Consider the following 19,687-nt stretch of genomic DNA (forward strand, 5'->3'; position numbering starts at 1 on the left):
ACTCTCCGGGCCTGAGCTGCTTGAAGCCTGAGCTGCTTGAAGCCGCAGAACACCCTTTGTGGTCAAGCACTCTCCAGACCTGAGCTGCTAGAAACTACAGTCATAAGGACTCAGGTCGTATAACTCATGAATAATGATGTACTTACTGCTATACTTATTTCTTTGGTAATTAGCAACTTATTTGTGTTTATTGTATTGATATTGATAGAGTCAATGCATAGGAAATGTGGCAATACCTTGTTGTTACAATAGCTTTAGCATTGGTGATAATATATTGTTTACTGTACATTATTAAAGAGCAATTAAATATCAAACCTCTGTCTCTGGCGTACTCTCTCCCCTCTCGTGGAACTGACCATCTCACAGTCAATCCTGTATATGATTCCTGAGTGGAGAGGACCTGTCGCTCCTCTTCCCTCGGGGACCCTAAAACCTTATCACAGCCTGCTCACGACAGATAACATACTGGACATAGACAACCACTATGCCTACATTTTCTGAGACCATGTCCCACACAACCCAAGGTTACTACGTTGCCTTGGCCCTCATGCCTCTATGTCCAAGAGCTGGGGTTATAGGTGTGAGACTCTATACTGGATTTACACCATGTTGGGGATGGAACTTGGGGCTTTGTATGTGCTGGGCAAGCACTCTTACCAACTGAACTACATCCCCAGAGTCTTGTGGTGGGTTAGATGTGACAGATAAAGGGACCTGAGCAAGGGAAGGTTTGAGCTTTAGCAGTTGGGTGCACGGTGTCACTTATGACCTGGGAAGACTGAGGAAGAAGCAGGTTTGGGGCAAATAGTTCTGTGTATGTGGGCTTGATTAGAAATAAATAAATGGCAGACTCCTAATCCAGGCATCAGCCAGGCAAGGGCACAGGTGAGTCCTGAGAACCTCAAGTTGCCTGGGGCTCTGTGCTGGTTTGAATAGGAATGGCCCCCATAGGCTCTGATGTTTAAAGCTTGGTCATTAGGGAGTGGCGCTGTTTGATGGGAATTAAGAGCTGTGGCCCTTTTGGAGGAAGTGTGTCACTGGGGGTGGGCTTTGGGGAGTCAAATGCTCAAGTCAGGCCTAGTGGCTCTCCCTTCGCGCTGCCTGTGGATCCAGAATTTTCAAGCTCTTTCTCCAGCACCCTGCCTGCCTACATGTCCCTACGATCTCCACCACGAAGATAATGGACCAAACTTCTGAAAGCGTAAGCCAGCCCCAGTGAAATATTTTCCTTCATAAGAGTTGCTGTGGTTGTGGTGTCTCTTCACAGCCATAGAACAGTGACTAAGACAAGCCCTCAAAGCCTTGAAAACTGGCCTGAGGAAGGGCTCTGTGGCCATGATGTCAAGGCTGGCTTACCTCGAAAGGCACTGAGTAGCGCCACCCACACCTCCATGAGTTCATTCCCGTGACAGTGCACTCTCGTTCCAGGGTGCTTTCAAATAACGACACAAGAGAAGAGGGCAAGTCATCTTTTTTTATATTTAAAATAAATCCTTTTGTAATTTGTGTAGAGAAGCCAAAGACACGAGAGAGAAAAGTGTGATTCAAGGTACTAGAGATATCCCCCAGCTGGACTGCCCCCAGCCACCTGCCCAACACAAGGCCTTCTCCTTTGGAGGGGTGAGCCACAGCCAGGTAGTCTTAAGAAGTCCATGCTGGTCTGTCTGATTGACAGGGCCACAGCACTGAGGGCGGGGCCTGGCCCTGAGTAATGAACGAGGGCTCTTCCTGCTGTCAAGGGTCCCAGAGAGAGAATCCTGCCATGTCGAGACCCCAGTCATCCCCAGAAGGGTAATTAAAACTCATGTTTGGAATAAGAAATGAGTGGTTTCAAAGGCTGCCGGTGCTACACTTTCTGCAGGAAGTACACAGGCGTAGGCAGGGCCATGAAACTGACTCTTAGCTTGGATTTTTTTTTTTAAAGAACTATTGTATTTTTGGTTTATCATGTAAAGTAAGACTTGGGCAGAGGCAGAGTAGAGCTCCTGGAAAAGGAGGAGGGGGTGAACATGGAAAGAGAAAAGGAAGAAGAGAGGAAGGGGGAAGGAGAGGAAGAAGGGAATTTTGAGGAGGATGGTGGTTTCTAGGCAGAAGGAAACTGGGAGAAAGATAAGACTTGTATTGTCTAACAAAAGGGTAAGGGGTGTCGGGATTCTTATAAAGAAAATAAGTAACCTAAGACTTGAGTCTGAGGTTCCCTGTGGCAAAGGGCTGTGTCAAAATGTAGGAATGTCTTCCTGGAGTTTGGGGGAGAAAACTGAGTTCGTTGGGGATTTTTTTTCTAGCGTATCCCCCTTTTCTAGAGGCTCCCCCTTCAGGGAGGGCTAGGGGTGGGTGTAGTTGCCCATCCGCAGGGTGCCCTGGCGCACAGCATGCTCTTCCTTGTGGGCTTTGAGAGCTCTCTGGCGATCAGCCTCAGTAGGGAATGTAGCAAGATGGGGAGCCACCTGTGGACACAGGGAAAGGACAGCTGATTGAGGCTCAGTCAACTGGGGCTTGCACTGTGCTCCTCCTCTCCCTTCCTAAGCCTCAATCCTAGAGGAATAATGACAGCAGCTGTGGGCAGGGCAGGCAGGAAGGTGCCAGCTCTAAGTACCTTGGGCCTGGAGGAGCCAGGACAAAGGCAGCAGGGACAGTGGCTACCATAGGTTCTTTTCAGCTTATTGCTGAGAAAGACACATATCTGACAGACATCAACAGCATTCTTTCCCCACAAGAGGACAATCTAATTTTCCCCCTCCTGTGGGGATAACACAATTCTCTCTCTCTCTCTCTCTCTCTCTCTCTCTCTCTCTCTCTCTCTCTCTCTCTCTTTCTCTCTCTCTCTCTCTCTTGAGACAGGGTTTTTCTGTGTAGTCCTGGCTGTCCTGGAACTCACTCTGTAGACCAGGCTGGCCTTGAACTCAGAAATCCGCCTGCCTCTAACACGATTCTCAAGATTAGCAGAGTCACAGTTCGGGGACATGTTGCCTTACAGTGCAGGAAAATAACAGAAGGCATTCGAAGTGCGGGCACACGACTCAGTACTTGCCTACCATGTGAGATGCCTTGGGGTTCCTGGTACAAAATAAAACCAGGCCTCCAATCCGTGCTTGAAATGCAGAGGCAGAAAAATCAGAAATTCAGTGTCATCCTCAGCTACACAGTAAATTTAAAGCCAGCCTGGGCTACACGAGACCCCGTCTCAAAGCAAAACAAAATAAAACGTGGAAGGGGACAAATTCGAGAAATGACAACTTCTGCAGTTAAGACAATCATGGAACACTGGTGTGTGGCTCAGGGAGACGGTGTTAGCTTGTGTAAGACCCCAGGTTAGTCCCCTGCCAGGCCAAGTGCAAACTTTTTAAAAGAGCTGGGGTGTACTCCAGAGATGGCTCATCAGTTAAGAACACCAGTTGCCCGTGCAGAGGACCTAAGTTTAGTCACTAGCACCCCCATGTTAGCTCACAGCCATGTGCAACTCCAGCCTCAGGGGGTCCTTCTGGCCTTCTTGGATACTAGGCACACATGCTACCGAGACAGGAAAAACACTCATACATATGAAAATACAAATTTAAAATCTAAAGCTAAAAAAAGGCAAGCTGTTGTGCCTCAGTTGCTCAGCTTGTTCCTTCTCTCTCCAGAAACAGTGGCAAGGTGAGAACATGTCTCTTCTTCTGCTGCCCAGGACTGGTCCATTCCAGAGGCTGGGAGACCCCATGCATCAGCGTTTCTCTTTGGGATACCATAAGGGCGGGAAGATGTAGGCTCTATTTGACCACTGATAGCTTCTATCCATTCTCTCCTGCTGTCACTCAGTCATGCCTGTTGAACACAGCTCTGGATCAGACACAGACAGAACACTAAGCCAGAAAGACTTACCCTTCTGGAAGAGCCCTTCAAGAGAACAGATGTCTCCCAACAACTTTCAGAGTACTTCTTTACATCAGGGAAGGTAGGTGTGTTCGATAACAGCCTGAACCCAAAGCTTGGTGGGTCAAGGAGGGGTCTGGAGGAGAGACTCGGGGGAGGTGCTGGAAGGCCGAGCAGGGCATTCCTAGGCAAAGAGAGGCCATGCCTGCCGACTCAGCTCAGTTATAGCTTAAGTTCAAGATGCAATGGGGTGGCTCAGGTAGAGGACCAACAAACACAATTTTGTATTAGCAGGAGCACTGGTGGCTTCAGGATAGGCAGGCCAGTGTCAGCCTTGTTAGGTGTGTCTCGGTTAGCAGCCTCTGTATCTGTGCACACACGTGTAGCATATGGGCTAGTGTTTGCAGAATCCAAAGAGTTTGTCAGATCCCCTGGATCTGGAGTTACAGGTGGTTGTGTGTCACTGGGAACTGAACTTGGGTCCTCTTAAAGAACAGCAAGCTGCCCAGGCATCTCCCTTACCCCTTATTTTTTGTGACAAGGCCTCCCACTGAACCTGGAGCTCACAAAACAGCTACACCAGGGGTCTGCCTGCCTCTGAACCGTCCCCTGGCCAGGATTAGGCCGATAGACAGGCACCACAACCAGCTCCCCTACAGTGGCTCTGGAATACACAAGCGGCAGCAGGCACTTTACTAACGGCCATGTTCTCAGCATCAGCTTGCAGCCTTCAAGTAGCAAAAAGTAAGAGAAAGGACCCAGGAAAGAGGAGAAAATATCAGAGAGAACAGAGAAGGAACTTAGTGGGAAGTCTCTGGCTCGGTGCCCAATCCTGGAGGAAACCAATCCTCAGAGCTGGGTTCGGGCCTATCCGCACAGAGGATACCCATAGCAGGGAAACCTTTTGCTCCCAAAAGATAGTTGAAGCTTCTCAGGAAAGTGGGTTAATGTGTCTCTGGGCCTTGGGCACCCCGCTGAGAGGTCATCCAGTGGCTCATTCTTAGGTCTCCCAGTCTCTAGCAGTCATTATGATCAGAGGAGTTCTGTCCCTGGTGGCTAGATACAGTCAAGTTTGCCTTTTAAAACGTAAGTGGTTTATTCCTTAGTGTCTATAGTAGTAAAAGGCACAGTTGTACAAAATGTTTGACACTATGTAAAATAACCGTCCATGTTCACTGAATAATAATTTTCCTTCTTCCAAAAGGCCTCTCCCATGGGTAGTACATTCCTACAATCTCAATCACTGGGCCAGCTGGGAAAATGAATGAAACCTTGTATTATTATTATTATCATTGATAAATGTTTATTCCTATTTTGTGTTGTATGATGAGTGTCTTCCTTGCATACACGTGCATCACGTGCATGTAGTACCTGTGGACGGCCAAAGAGGGAGGGCTAAAACCTGGGCCTCTGCAAAAACAGCAGTGCTTTTAATTTTAGAAAATATTATTTATTTTATGTGTATGGGAGTTTTGCCTGCATGTCTGTCTGGGTACCACAAGCATGTACCTGGTACCCTCAGCAGTCAGAAGAGGGCACTGGATCCCCTGGAACTATAGAGCTGCCACATGGATTCTGGGAACTGACCTTGCGATCTCTGGAAGATCAGCCAGTGCTCTTAAGCACTGAGCAATCTTTCCAACATCTAGATCTTACTTTAAAATAAATAAATATGGATGGTGAGATGGGTAAAGAGTAAAGGAACTTGCCGCTGACCCTGATGACCTGAGGTCCATCCCTGGACCCCACAGAAAGGTGAAATGAAGCAGTTTCACAAAGTTGTCCTCTGACCTCCACACACATCTCCATCACACACATGTGCACCATAATAAAATTTAAATCTTCATAACACTGAAAAATAAAAGGTGATTTTGAAATCAAATAAAAAGATGTGTACGAGGCTGGGCACAGCTAACCCCAGCACTCTAGTGACAGCAGCAGGAGGAGAGTTTGAGGCCACCTAGGGCAGAAGATGGCTTCCTCAACTGGTCCATACTTTATTTCTTAACAGGCTCTAACTGACCCAGAGCTCACCATTTTGGGCTGGCTGGGTAGGGAGTTTGGGGATCCACCTGTCTCCACTTCCTCAGCACAGAAGTTACAGGTGCATGCCACCATACCTGGCTTCTTCATGTGTGTTCTGGGGATTCAAATTTAGGCACTGGAGAGATGGCTCAGTGGTTAAGAGCACTGACTGCTCTTCCAGAGGTCCTGAGCTCAATTCCCAGGAACCACATGTCAGCTCACAAACATCTGTAATGGGATCCGATGAAGCCCTCTTCTGGTGTGTGTCTGAAGACAGTGACAGTGCACTTATATACATAAAATAAAATTTAAAAAAAAATCAGGCACCCAGGATTGTTCAGGAAGTACATGAGCCACTGAGACATCTCCCCGTGTCAGAACAGTATTTTTGCTTGTTGGTTAGTTTTTACATGTGTGTGTGTGTGTTCTTGTGTGTACATGCATGAATGGTGTGAGGGTGAGACCAGAGGACAGCCTCTGGTATGGGTCCTTAGGTGTTCCCTGCCTTTTGTTTGATACAAGGTCTATCACTGACCCAGAGCATCCTCCCCGAGGCCAGGCCAGCTGACTCCCGTTTCCAGGAGATTCACCTGTCTCTGCCTCTTACCTTACCATCACCTGGTTTTTACACATGCGTTTTGGAGGTCTGAGGCAAATATCTTTACCAGCTGAGCCATTTCCCTATCCCTGGCCATTTTTTAAGTGACAGAAGACACAGGAGACCATGAAAGAGGTTGAAGTCCCAGACCTTGGCCCAGAAATGCCAGAAGCTATCAGAGCCTAGAGGAAGCAGAATGGATCCTCCTTAGAACCTCTGGAAGGAGCCCAAACCTTAACTTTCATTTTCTGTTTTCCAGAACTGTAAGAGAATGCACTTCTGTTGTTTAGCCCCCGTACTTAGGATGATTTGTTATAGGAGCCTCAAGGCAGACCTGGGCACTCCTGCAGGAGATGAAAGCCCCGTGGAACTGTTTGGGTGACTCACATAATACAAGAGAAGCCCCGATAGAAATGTTCTTTTGAGGGGCCTGAGGAGAGAGCACAATTGGTGTACTGGCTACTTTTGATAGTCAACTTGACATAATCAAGAAATCATTTGGGAAGAGAGAGTATCATAAGGGATTTTCTAAATCAGTTTGGTCTGAAGGAGATTAATTGATGTGGGAAGACTCAGACCACTGTGGGCAGAACCATTCCCTAGACAGAGGGTCCTGAACCGTGTAAGTGGAGAGAGTAAGCAGAGCACGAACAAGCATGTCCTCATTCTCTCGCTCCTCTTGACTATGGATGTGACCAGCTGCTTAAAGCTCCTGCCTTGATTTCTCTGCAATGATGGACCTGTGAGCTAAAATTCTTTCTCCCTTAAACTTGGTTTTGTCAGGGTATTTAATCACACAATTGAACTGAGACTCCACAGTTGGAAGCGTTTGCCTTGCAAGCATAAAGATCTGAGTTTGATCTGCAGTACCTACATACAAGCCATTATAGACATAATGTCTATAATCCCAGGGCCAGAGAGAAAAAAGGACAGGATTTGGAGCTGACAGTCTAGCCTGCTTGGTGAGCCCCAGGTCCCAGTGTGAGACCTGTCTGAAAAATGACAGTGAGCAGATGCTGGAGGGGTGGCCCAGCACTTACGGGTAGGCATGTGCTGCCCTCGTAGAGGGCCATGGGTTTGTGTCCTAGCACCACATGACAGTCCGTAACTAACTGTAACTCCAATTCCAGGGATTCACGTGTCCTTTGCTGGCATCCAAGGGTACAGCACATATGTGGTGCACTTATATACATGTAGGCAAAATATTTATATACATAAAAAACAAGGTGAGCATTGACTGAAGAGACAGGATCCCAGATGTTGACCTCTGGCCTCCACATGCACACACAAATGCACCCACACAAAGACATGTTCATTTTGCACATGCCATTTACCAAACAATCTCATTGATGCAGAAATGTGCATCAATCCATCCATCTGGAACATATTTATTAAGCACCGACTGTCTACTGTGATAGTTAAATTCATATCTCTTTGTTATTGTTGTTTGTTTCAGGATTTTTTTTTTTTTTTTTTTTTTGAAACAGGTTCTCTCTACATAGCCCTGGCTGTCCTAGAATTCACCATGTAGATGAGGCTGGTCCCAAACACATAGAGATCTGCCTGCCTCTGCCACCGAGTGCTGGAATTAAATGTGCATGCCACCATGGCCAGTTAAGCTCACATTTTGAATCTGTCATCATTTCATTCTCCATTTGTCATGGCCTTACTTACTGACTGGGTGTTTGGGCTGTGGAAAGTCCTTTTCAGAGACTGGCTATGGGCATCCCTCACCTGCTCTGTCTTCTGCAGCACCAGGCTAACTCTGGGGCAAGCCACAAGCACACCCCTGTAGGACAGCCTCTGTGCTGGATTCACTCACAGTGGGAGCAGGGGCAGGGTGCACATGAAGCACTAGGTTCTTTGAGGCATGGTCTTCTTTCAGCATGAGGCCTGGTACTGCAGATGTGGTTAAACAGGACGGACCCAATACAGAGACAAGTGAGCTGATTAAAAAGCATGTAATTCATGTGGCCTCAGATGGTCAGTGAAAGTGGACCTGGGAGTGTTGGGAGGGGAAGTAGGCTCTAGAGGGGAAATAGTGTCAGCAGAGCCAAGACGGAATGTACACCTAAGAAATGAGACTCTAGGGATCTGCCTAGTGGCCAGCCTGTTGACTCACCTGGAAGCCAACTCAAGTAAGTAGGCCTCTAGAAGGACAGGGTGACAGGGGTGTGGCTCAGCTAGTACACATGAGGTCCTGGGGTCCCTCTAACAGTGCACACACTGAGCATGGTGGCACACTCCTGTGAATCCTAGCACTGGGAGCAGGGGTGGGGGGTGCAGAGGCAGGAGGATCAGAGGTTCATGGTAGGCTTTGTGGTTAAGTGCCTGTCTTCTGCAATAGCCCCCCTTACAGAGGAGCCACTTGTCGCCCTGGAGGATTCCGTTAAGCGTCAGCCTGAGAGCCCCTGCATGGTCATGACCGCAAGACCCTGTGGAGTCAATGCTGAGGAGCTGTGGAGTAGGGAACTCCTTCTGAGATGCTTCTAAATTAAGCCATCCGCAGTCTGTCTCCGCCTGGAGCTAAAAAACTGTAATGGCTTTGGCAGGAGACAGCTTTGCTGAGTGGAGCTCTGAGCCACTCTGAGGTCAAGGCAGGTAAATAAGAAGCAGGACCATAGCGGCCTGCTAGCAGTTCAGGGGACACTCCAAACCAGTAACCCTACCCCTAGTCAACAAAGGTGTGGCACGGCTTAAAGGTGGGGCACTGCATGAATCTAAACATTTTTCAAAGATGGACCTGAACATCTGCTCCACAGAGCCCTAGAGACACCACAGAGGAAGACAGGACAAGCCCTGCCCATACTGCCCAGAGGCACAGTAGCTAAGCACACAACTGCTGAATTAGAGAGGATGAGAAGCTGCCCAGGGGAAAGAAGGAGAGATAGGAGGGGTTAACCTCAGGTCTGAAGTGGAGAGACAGGAGGGGTTAACCCACGTCTGAAGTGGGAGGGACTTGGGAATTAGAGAAAATAAAAGCAAGCAGGTGTGGCTTGGGTCAGTGAGTCCAAGCAGGGAGCTGATGGCAGATGCCAGGACAGACTTATCCCCAATGTGCCTAGGGGTCACCATCCCCTCACGGGCCAGTTCCTTTGTTCCCTGCAGCTGGAGTGAATAAAAGAATCTCAGAAATTTGGAGCAAGCAGAGACTTTGTGAATGCAACACATCACAGGTGAGAACACCCAGTCCAGAAACAGAAAGCAATTTCTGAGTCTCCAGTGAGTAAGGAGAGAGCTGAGCCAGAGCCAGCCTGCCCCCTGCCCTCTGTCCCCTGCCCCCTACCCTCCACCATGTCCGGCTTCCCCTGGGCTCCACCCACAAGCACCCATTCCCTTCTAATAGGCTCTGGGAACAGGCTTCGTTCTGGGTACCTTCCTGTGCTGTTGATGGTTCCATAATGTTGCTCTTAGCTTCACTGTTTTTATTCTTGCCCCTGCAGGTTCATCGCCCTTTCCTTAGCTCCCACAGTCCCCTGCTTGGCCAACCATCCTTGCATTCGAGAGCTTTCTAATCTCAGTGTTCCATCAACATCAGCAGTTCTTTCCCTCTAAAGTCTCTTTTAGCTCCTCTTTCAAATTTTGACTATTTTAAAAAAATGTTTTGGGAACTATAATTGCATCATTAGTCCACTTCCCAGCCTCAGTCATTCTCTTTTAATGCTGCCCCTCCCCCAATCTCTAGCCCAGGCTAGCCTTGAACTCCCATTATAGCTGAGGATGACGATGGATGTCTGATCTTCCTGACTGTACTTTACAAGGGCAAGTACAGGTGTGCACCATCACACCTCATTTAAAACATTTTTCTCTTGGGCCAAGTTTGTTCTGTGAGAGAGTATGTATTACAGCATCACCTGTCAATAAAAGAAACAAACAACCTGATGGCCAATGAGATGAGACAGGAAATAGGAGGTGGGACACTGGCAGGAAGAGAAAGGATTCTGGGAAATGGGAGAGAATAAAAGAAGACACAGGGAGAGATGGGGGAGGAGACCCTGAGGAAGAAGTGAAGGAAGCAGCAGCAGGTAGGACTGAAGCAGAGGTAACTAACCTTGTGGAAGAAACAAATAGTTTGAATAGGTTAAATAGGTTTCGAGCTAATCAGGAATGAGCCAAGGCTTGTGGCCAAGGTGTTTATTAATAAATAGTCTCAGAGTCGTCATTCCAGGAGTAGGAGCTGGGGAGGAAAACACAACATTTTTCTACAGCCCATGCACACATACATGCATGTAAGGATGCATGCACGTATGCACACAAACTTTCTGCCAGTGGTTTCACATTACATGGGAACCTAGAGACACTTTTCAGAGTGTCCTCTAAGAGTAATAGATGAGGTATATTTAATATGGTAACATGGGATGGAACCCAGGACACATCTCCTTGATGGGACCAAGCCAATGGAGCCTGGTGGACTGAGGCAGTGGACACTCTAGAGAGGCCCATCCACTGCAGCCACCCTCACCCCGTATAGCTCTTTAAATTCCAATGAACTAAAGTGAAATAAAGCCAAGCTTTCAGCTCAACACAGCCCCATCCACATCACTAGCAGCTACTGTGTAGGTGGGACTCCACACACTCCTACCGTGTAGGTGGGACCACACTATAGATTTATCTGAATTAGCATGTAGATACGCCAGAGCCATGATGCTGTGTGGACATAATCACAGAAAATGGCGCAGACTAGAACACAGGTACAATGCCATTGAAATTTATTTATTTTTACTTTATGCATATGGAGTTTTTTGCTCTGTTTGTTTGTTTGTTTGGCTGGCATGCATGCCTGTGTGTCATATGTGGACGCAGAGCTGGCAAAGGCCAGAAGAAGGTGTCAAATCTCTGGAACTGGAGTTGTGAACCACTATGTGGGTGCTGGGAATTGAACCCAGGTCCTCTAGAAGAGCAGCCAGTGCTCTTAGAGGCTGAGCCGTCTCTCCAGCCGCATGTTCATTCCTCTTTTATATGAAAAACGGAAGACAAATAAGGATGTGAGGTGTCAGTCAAGTGCATATGGCCTGTGGCTGGTCGGGCGGCCCGGATGCTCAAGGTCAAGGGCAGATAACATTTGGTTTTTTCCTCTCTCTCTCTTGCATTTTCCACATTTCTTCAGCTTGAGCCTCTGCTACAGATTGGGAGTTTAGGCTGTCACAGTGGGGACCCTCCAGGGACCAGGGCAGCAGAAATTGGCCATAAGCTCCAAAATGGAGTCCTACAGCTGCTTGGGTAAGTGTGCCGAGGAGTTGAAATGGGATGGTGTGTGGTGCACGTACGCCCCTCCCATGCTTGCAATGGCCAGGAAAACTCAAACCCATGCAGGTGCACACGCACGCCCAGGTCAAGCAGCTTTTCCAGGAGCTCACTGGGTTCCCGGCTTCTGACGCATACCCATTACTGGGCCCTCTGACACTTGGCTCCTCTCCCTAACCACACATGGTCTTTAACTGGACACTCGGCTTTTCAGAGATAGGTCTGAAGCCTGACAAGGTGAAGAGAGGTTTGAAGGAAAAATAGCCAGGGTAGGAAAACAGAAAGAAAATCCACCAAAGAGCTCAGGGGAGGGGTGGGGGTGACAGCCACTGAGCTTCTTAAATGACAACTGTGCAGGTGACTGGGAGAGAGATCCTGCTGTAAAGATTGAGGGGCTGTCTGCTCTAATGAGAGGCACTTGAAAATTATGGATCAGTCCCAGGCCAGTAATTCCTGTCAAGTTCGGGGCAGCTGGAGGTCAGAGGCCTCAGTAGAACACTAGTCTGGGCAAGACCTCTTTGGAGAACAGGCTGGAGCCTCCCCTCTGATGTAGCAGGTTGTGGTTTAAGTAATTAATGAGGAGGACAATCTCTCCTGAGACATCTGGTCCCCTAAATTGTTATTCTGCTACTGGCTCCAAAAATAGAGCAAGGACACAGAATCCGACCCTCCCTGCTGACACACGCCGGGGCTTCAAAGAACATCCGAAGACAACTGTGCAGGCAAACTTCCTGCCTCCCCACAAGGGTTCTGTTCAGCTCTGAGCCTCACCAGTCCTGACTCACGGTGGGGAAGGGGTTGGGGGAGGGACCACCCTCACTCAACAAGATAGAGGACTGAAATGCAGAGAAACAAAGACTCTCTGCAAACCTGGAGACGTTCTCCCTACTAGAAAACCAGGTCTGTGTCTGCCCACTCGCCAGGACAGAGAGATCATGGGCATTTGTGCCTCTGAAAATGAGGCCCTAGGGCCACAGAGATGGTTCATTCAGTACCTGCAAGCATGAGACTTGAAGTCCATCCCCAGCACCCACATAAAAGTGGCAACACTCACACTGAGGAGGCAGAGACAGGCGGACCCCTGGGGTTCACTGGCCAGGCTATTTGGCAGAATCAGTGAGCTCCAGGTTCAGAGAGATGCTTCCTCAAAGAAGGTTGAGGGCAGTGAGAGATGCCTCTGCAGAGACTGAGTTCATTCCCTGACACCGGTGTACAGATGTAAGGGGAAAACTGAGTCCACCAAGTTATCCTCTGACCTCTGCAGTAGCATCATGGTCACACATGGTGTGACCTGCATGATCTGCAGCACACATGGTCATCACACATGCACATGCACACACACAATAATAAATGAATAAAATAATTTTAGGAGAGCAGAGTTGGGAAACAGAAAGGGAAAGGATGAGAGGTGGTAGAGGAAGGCCCTGATCTTGACCTCTGGCTTCTGCAACCACGTGCACACACGCATCACACATACAAGTGAGAATCTACCAGGCTCTCTCCATCATGGAGTGGCTGTGGCCAGTCTGCTGGTGGAGGTGGATAATACTACAGCAGCCTCAGTCTCAGGTAGGTGTGTGGCTGGACTTCCCACAGACATCCAGGTCAGGCCGAGCTGCCTCCCCCCATCCACAGGAGGTGTACTGTGTGAGTGAGATCTGAGGGTACACCATCCTCTGGCCTCCACAGGACTGAGTCTGTACAATAACTGCTCCTCAAACCCAAGGGAGCTGCTTGTTTATTTGCTTCAAGAGATTTGAAGGGCTTAGAAGATAGCGTAGACTGCAGTTCACCCCTGGAACCCATAATTCTGCTCTTGTTTTTAAAGCTGGGCATGGCGCACACTCTTATAATGCCAGCAATGGGGAAGCCAGACAGGTATATCCCTGTGCTTGCTAACCAGTAAATCTAGCCAAATTGCTGAGCTCTAGGCCAGAGAGAGATGTTGCCTTAAAATGAAAAGAAAGTTAAAAAAAAAAAAAACCCAAGGTCATCCTCTGCTCTCTGCAGGCACTCGTGCAAATGTGTGCACAGCCCCTCGGTGATGTGTGTGCGCACATGTACACACACTAGAGGGGGAGCCTGACTGTTTTCTTAGTGTAAAGGTAGACATCAGCTATCTGGGAATGTTCACAAGTTACAGGCCATTGCCTCAATTTCAGCCCATCCCCAGAGTCATCTGGTCCAATAAACAGTCACCCTCCAGCCTCTGCAGACACCATCCGCTTCCTGTCCCTGTACATTGGCAGTTTTCAGTTTAGACACCTATGGTTCTTGGTGATGGCATCTATCCCTTGGCACGATGTTCTCAAAATCTGCCTGGGTTGATGGACAGACCCCATTTCTTATGACTGCGACATACTTCCTTGCATGGGCAGGCTGTATTTTCTTCACTTGTGTATTAACCGATGGATGCTTGAGCCATGTCTGTCTGTATGTATGTCTGCATGTCTGTCTGTCTGTCTGTTCATGGATATTGTTAAGAATGCCTGAGTACATGTCTTTGTATGGTACATGTTTGCAAATCTCTTGGTTGTACATGGTAAGAACAGAACTGCTGTGCCCCGTGGGACTGTTTAGGCTCCTAGTAAACTACCAAGGTGTTTTTACAAAAGTGGGGTGGGGCGTTTATTTCCCCCAGCAACACATGGGCAGGTGCTCTGGTTTCTTCCCAGTCTTGCCAATTTATATTGTCTCTATCACTGTAGCCATGCTTATGAGTGCCAGGGTAGCCCCCTGATGCTCTGGCTCGCATTTCCCCAGCATCCAGTGGTGCTGGGCATCTTGTGTGCTGACTGGCAGTCTGGATGGCATCTTCAGAGAGTGTCCGCTCATGTTGAATTTGGGGCATTTATCTTCTTATTATCAAGTTACCAGAGTACCTCATACATCCATGGGTGCAAGTCTCAGATAAGGCATGATCTTGCCCAACTGTCATCACACAGCCAAGGGTAACCTTGAACTTCTGACCTCGGTGCTGGATTCAGGGTATGCATCACTAACCCATTTTCTTTTAATTATCTTGACATAGTATTTGAAACACAAACATTCTTATACTTTATCTTAGCCAAAAGGCCAAGAAGTGAGAACACTTGAAACCCAGTTTATCTGGTCCCTTGGTTTTGGTTTAGTGAGTTATATTTTATTTCCTTTTGCATAAAGACTCATCTTGATGGGCTAGTAAAAGAATTTAGAAATGTAACTACTTAAGAGATTTATTTTAAAGATGGATGGATGTACCTTCCCTCCTTAGGTAACTTCAGGTCACCTGGCTTTGGGATGGTCAGTGTGGTGGAGGACTCAGCTCTCCATGGCAGTATGGAACAGAATGAGTCAAGGGGAGGCAAGGAGGATGCAGGGCCTGCAAGGGCATGAACGTGGAGCCCAAGCCTCGATAGTTACAGAAGTCTTCATCCTTAATTCGCCTGTCCTGTCCTGTCCTGTCCTGTCCTGTCCTGTCCTGTCCTGTCCTGCCCTGTCCTGTTTGTTTTAGAGAAGGGGTAGCCTTGGCTGTTCTGGAACTCACTCTGTAGACCAGGATGACCTCGAACTCAGAAATCCACCTCCCTACTAAGAGTGCATGACATCATCACCTACTTTAAATGAGCCATTTTTAAAAAATGAATCTGCCTTTAACACGGTTACAATCTTGAGCAGGCTTTGGCGCAGAGGTGGAAAAGCTGTGGCCATATCCTTGTGAGCACTGAGCTCCCCTGGGGAGGTCTCATGTGCAGCCTCCACCCATCCTGAGCTCCCAGAACAGCTTTCTCCTGAGTCTCCACCATGGTTTCCCCACACCCGAACCCCAGAACCATATATCATCTTGGACTTCCATCTTTGAAACACCTCAGCCCAGGAAGAATGTCACACTGGAAGTTGCCACGTTGGGGTATGTGTGTGACTGTGTGTGTGTGTCACACAGAGAGACCCCCTTTCTGTCCCCATTTCTGTCTCCACCTCAAGCCCCCCATGTAACACATGCATGCACACACACAAGCACACATGCTTGCACACACACCCTGGGATGCAAATGATAACCACCCACCCATCACTGTGAAGCTTGACAGAAAATAATGAGAGACACTAAATCTTTTATAAGGTCAACACTCGCCTTAGCCGAGCAGCTGTCAAACAAGAAAAGAATTTAGCGCCGGAGCCACGAAACTTCCATCGGCTCATTAAACCCAACAGGGCCCGGGCCTGGCGTGGCGGAGGAGACGAGGGGCCTTCCGTTTTGTGTCAGTAATTTGCGGTGGAGGAGGCAGAAGAAACAGCCAGCGCCAAAGGGGCCTGGGGGGCGACTGGGGAATCGTTAGCGCGCCAGGATCGGCCGCAGCTCCTAATTGGAAGCATTGGGCATTATCAACGGAGGATTTGCCTCAGCTCCCTGACAGCTCGTGGGCCCAAAATGATCGCCCACTTGTCAGCGTAAAAGACCATTAAAAACAAACCGTTTTGATTTAATTGGAGGCGGTGCACTGTGGGACCAGGTGAGGAGGCTCAGCAACCAGCTCACCCTGGCTGTACCCCTTCTCCCTCTGTGAGCTGGGCCAGGCCCAGGAGCGAACATGAGGGGTGTGTGTGTGTGTGTGTGTGTGTGTGTGTGTGTGTGTGTCTGTGTACTTGCAGACTTTTCGCCTTTCAAAAACTGTCTTGAGAAAGGAGTGAATGAGAGACAGAACTTCATAGAGGCCGGGAAGCTTCCTTTCAATGGGCCTGTCAATAAACCCAGTGAGAAGCTGAGCTGCTGGGGGGGGGGTCCCCCTTTTCAGAGGCTGCATGATGGGTGTCCTTTAGCTCTGTTCTTTTTGGAGAAGTGTCCCTAGGCCTCCAGCCATAGGGAGGTTAGCCAACCAACAAGCAGTGGGATAACCCAATGGGTACTCCAAACTCAGCTGTAGCTTGCCCACCCGTTCAGAATATCAGAACATAGAAGGTCATGATCACTTATCTAGAAACATTAAAAGAAGAAATATCTTGAAAATGACCTTTCTGAGGACCCTCTGTAAATGGGACAGTCCCAGGGACCTGGGCTATCTCAGCAGCATCCCCTTGGGAGAGATCATGGCTTGCTAAGAACATGTGGTCAACAGTCCTACATGGTTCTCATAAACAGCCACTCACAAAAATACTGCCTAACCCGTTGGCTTCTCTGACCAGTGAAGGCATGTCCAGGCTCCCAGAGTATGGGTCAGGAAAGGGTTTGTGAGTGGAGGCACCCTGAAGCCAGGGCCCATGGGTGCGGTGTGTTGACTCAGAACCACTCACACCACAGGTACTTGATAAATACTAACTGGCTCTTGGCAGATCTTGAAGAGCAGAGGTGCATTAATCTCATTCTGTCTTACAAAGTGGCGGTCTCATTTGTTGCTTACAGCTTTTTTGACAAGACAACACATGCAGGCGCATGCGGTGCTGGAGAGGTGAGCTAGGGAGAGCCAGGGAGGCTCCGAGCCGATCTCTTCCCAGACGCTACAGCTCATTTTGATGAAGGATCAAATGGGAGGAGACATTGGATCCCCGATGAGCTTCAAACTCCAGAGCTCCAAATTTTGCTGCTGAATTTGGTCAATGGGGATTCCTTAATTACTTTCTCTGGAAATTTCCTGGGTAGTTCTTTCTCAGGTGGTTATCTGAGCACACAGTTCCTCGGTTGACAGAGTCTTTGATTTTGTGCTCGATTGTAAATTAAGTCCTTTGCTGTCCCGCTCATATGGTGCCTCCCTGCACCTAATTGAGTATTCATATAGGCTGTTGAGCAGCTCCTGCAATACTGCTAGGGCAGCCAGGGCCTCTCGGATGATTGGCGTCTCAGCCTGTGGGTGTGGGGCTTGATGCTGCTCTGTCTTGTAGTGGAATAATAATCGGGAACACTCTCTTCTACTGTCTTTTAAGAAGAATAGAACTTTCCCATGGTCAATGATGCTAACCATGTCAAGTCATCTAGATAGGAAGAATGTCAACACTGTGTTATGGACAGTGTTCTAGGGGAAACGTCTACCATTAAGTGTGTTCAGTAGACATTTAATAAATGTTTGCTATAGAAACAGAAAGATGGCTGACATATGCATGGATACATTGTATACATGGAATGTATATATGAATGGAAAAATGGATATATGAAACATGAATGGATGTATGAATGGATGAGTGAGTGGGCACCAGGGTTCATACATGCATGGATGGATGGATGGATGGATGGACAGAATGATCAGAAAGATGGATGGATATATGAATGGATGCATGCATGGACACATGGATGAATGAATTAGAGACCTGAAATGAAACAACAGAGCCCTTAGAAATTCATCTGCTTGGGCTGGAGAAATGGATCAGTGGTTAAGAGCACTGACTGAGGTCAGTGACTGAGGTCCTGAGTTCAATTCCCAGCAACCACATGGTGGCTCATAACCATCTGTAATGGGATCTGATACGCTCTTCTGGTGTGTCTGAAGACAGCTACAGTGTACTTATATATATATATATATAATAAATAAAAAAATTTTAAATCCATCTGCTCTGCTCAATTTATATTCTAAGTGCAAGAGGTATTTCATTTTCTCTAATAGCTCTACCCTGTCTCCTTCCAGGTGATTTGAAGGTCCACAATGGGGTTGCATGTGAGGGGAGGTAAGATATTCCAGGGTTGTGTAAAGCAGATCCAGCCTGGGGTGAAATTCAGATGTTCTGGGGCTCCTGACTGAACACTTTCTAACTCCATTTTGGGGTCTGTTATGTGGGCACAAAGGGGCACACAGCTTCACATCAACCACCCTTTTCCACAACAGGCAAGACAGCACTGGCATATCATGGGTAGGAATGTAGGTGCCAAGGCAGATGGAGCTGACTTCTAACTTGGCCCCATCACTTGTCAGCTGTGTGACCAGGAACTTAAGTTTCTCCTACAAAGTCAGAGTCACATGGTCCATCCATCCTGTGGGGTCATTGTCAGGTTCATGACTTGGTATCTGGCATGCAGCCCTGGCATTCAAGGCAGAGTGGCTGCTACTATTGTTACCACAAAGTGGTTCGCAAACCCAGCAGCGCCTCTCCTGAGAGCTCCCCAGCGGAAGCTTTCTCCACAGGGAATGAGTCAGGAGGCATCTGCCAAGCATCTTGGGCCATGGCTTTGTTTGAAAATGTGCAGAAGAACATTCAGACTGACAAATCATGACAGGGGTGAAAGGTAGAGAAGATGGTGCTGAGGGCCAGAGGCCACAGTCGGGTGGTCCCATTGTTAAAGGTGCGGCTCCACCTTCCACACTCAGAGCTCCGCCCCCAAGAGCAGTCAAGAGCCTGGCAGCTGTGGAACAGTAACCGCCTTGGGAAATGTGCAAAGCTGTCGTGTTCAAGGGATTCGGGGATTCAGGGGGGCTTCAGAAGCCAGAAATATAACCAGGAGGTGGGAGGCAGGAGGAGACAGATTTGCATTGAGAAAGAAGTTGCCAAGGACTGATGGGTCCTTCAAGTCACAGTGAAAGCACCAGCAGGGTGGTATTGAAGGCAGGACCTCAGAGGTGATTAGGGTCAGGTGAAGTTGGAAACAGGAGCATCAGTGATAACACAGGTGGCCACCTAAGGATCCCCCATCTCTCTCTGTCACTTCCCCACCATATTCCTCATATTGGGCACAGCAAGAAGGGGTGCTCATCAGAACCTGCCTGTACTGAGGACTGAATTTCTAGCCCCCAACACCTGACAGCCACATCTGCTGCTGAGGCTGCCCAGCCTGGGCTGTTCTGTGATAGCAGCCCTGAGCAGGTGGGTCCAGCCTGGGATACTATGTGATAGCAGCCCAGAGCAGACTGGTCCTTAGGGCCTGTCGCAGGCAGGTCTGGCTCCCCTTGGAGGGCCCAGCTTGCTGCATAGCACACTTCTGGACGATCACCCACCAGCCCTAGTAAATACATAGCCCAAACTACCAAACAGAGGTGCTAACCTCGACCCAGGGTGCTTCAGTAACTGCTT

The 19,687-nt window shown here is 48.4% G+C and overlaps 1 protein-coding gene across 1 annotated transcript in view; it reads right to left on the bottom strand.

Moving 5' to 3' along the window:
* Positions 1-1,460: 1,460 nt before the first annotated feature.
* The window catches only part of Cfap77 (cilia and flagella associated protein 77), a 116,998-nt gene continuing 98,771 nt past the window's right edge, over positions 1,461-19,687 (bottom strand). Inside the window, exon 6 of the mRNA XM_034496450.2 lies at positions 1,461-2,447. Within this exon, the coding sequence (XP_034352341.1) occupies positions 2,325-2,447 (123 nt within the window). The 3' untranslated portion in view covers positions 1,461-2,324. The remainder of the gene's footprint in view (positions 2,448-19,687) is intronic.

Source organism: Arvicanthis niloticus, chromosome 2 (genome assembly GCF_011762505.2).
Source record: "Arvicanthis niloticus isolate mArvNil1 chromosome 2, mArvNil1.pat.X, whole genome shotgun sequence".
In the NCBI taxonomy this organism is placed as follows: Eukaryota; Metazoa; Chordata; class Mammalia; order Rodentia; family Muridae; genus Arvicanthis; species Arvicanthis niloticus.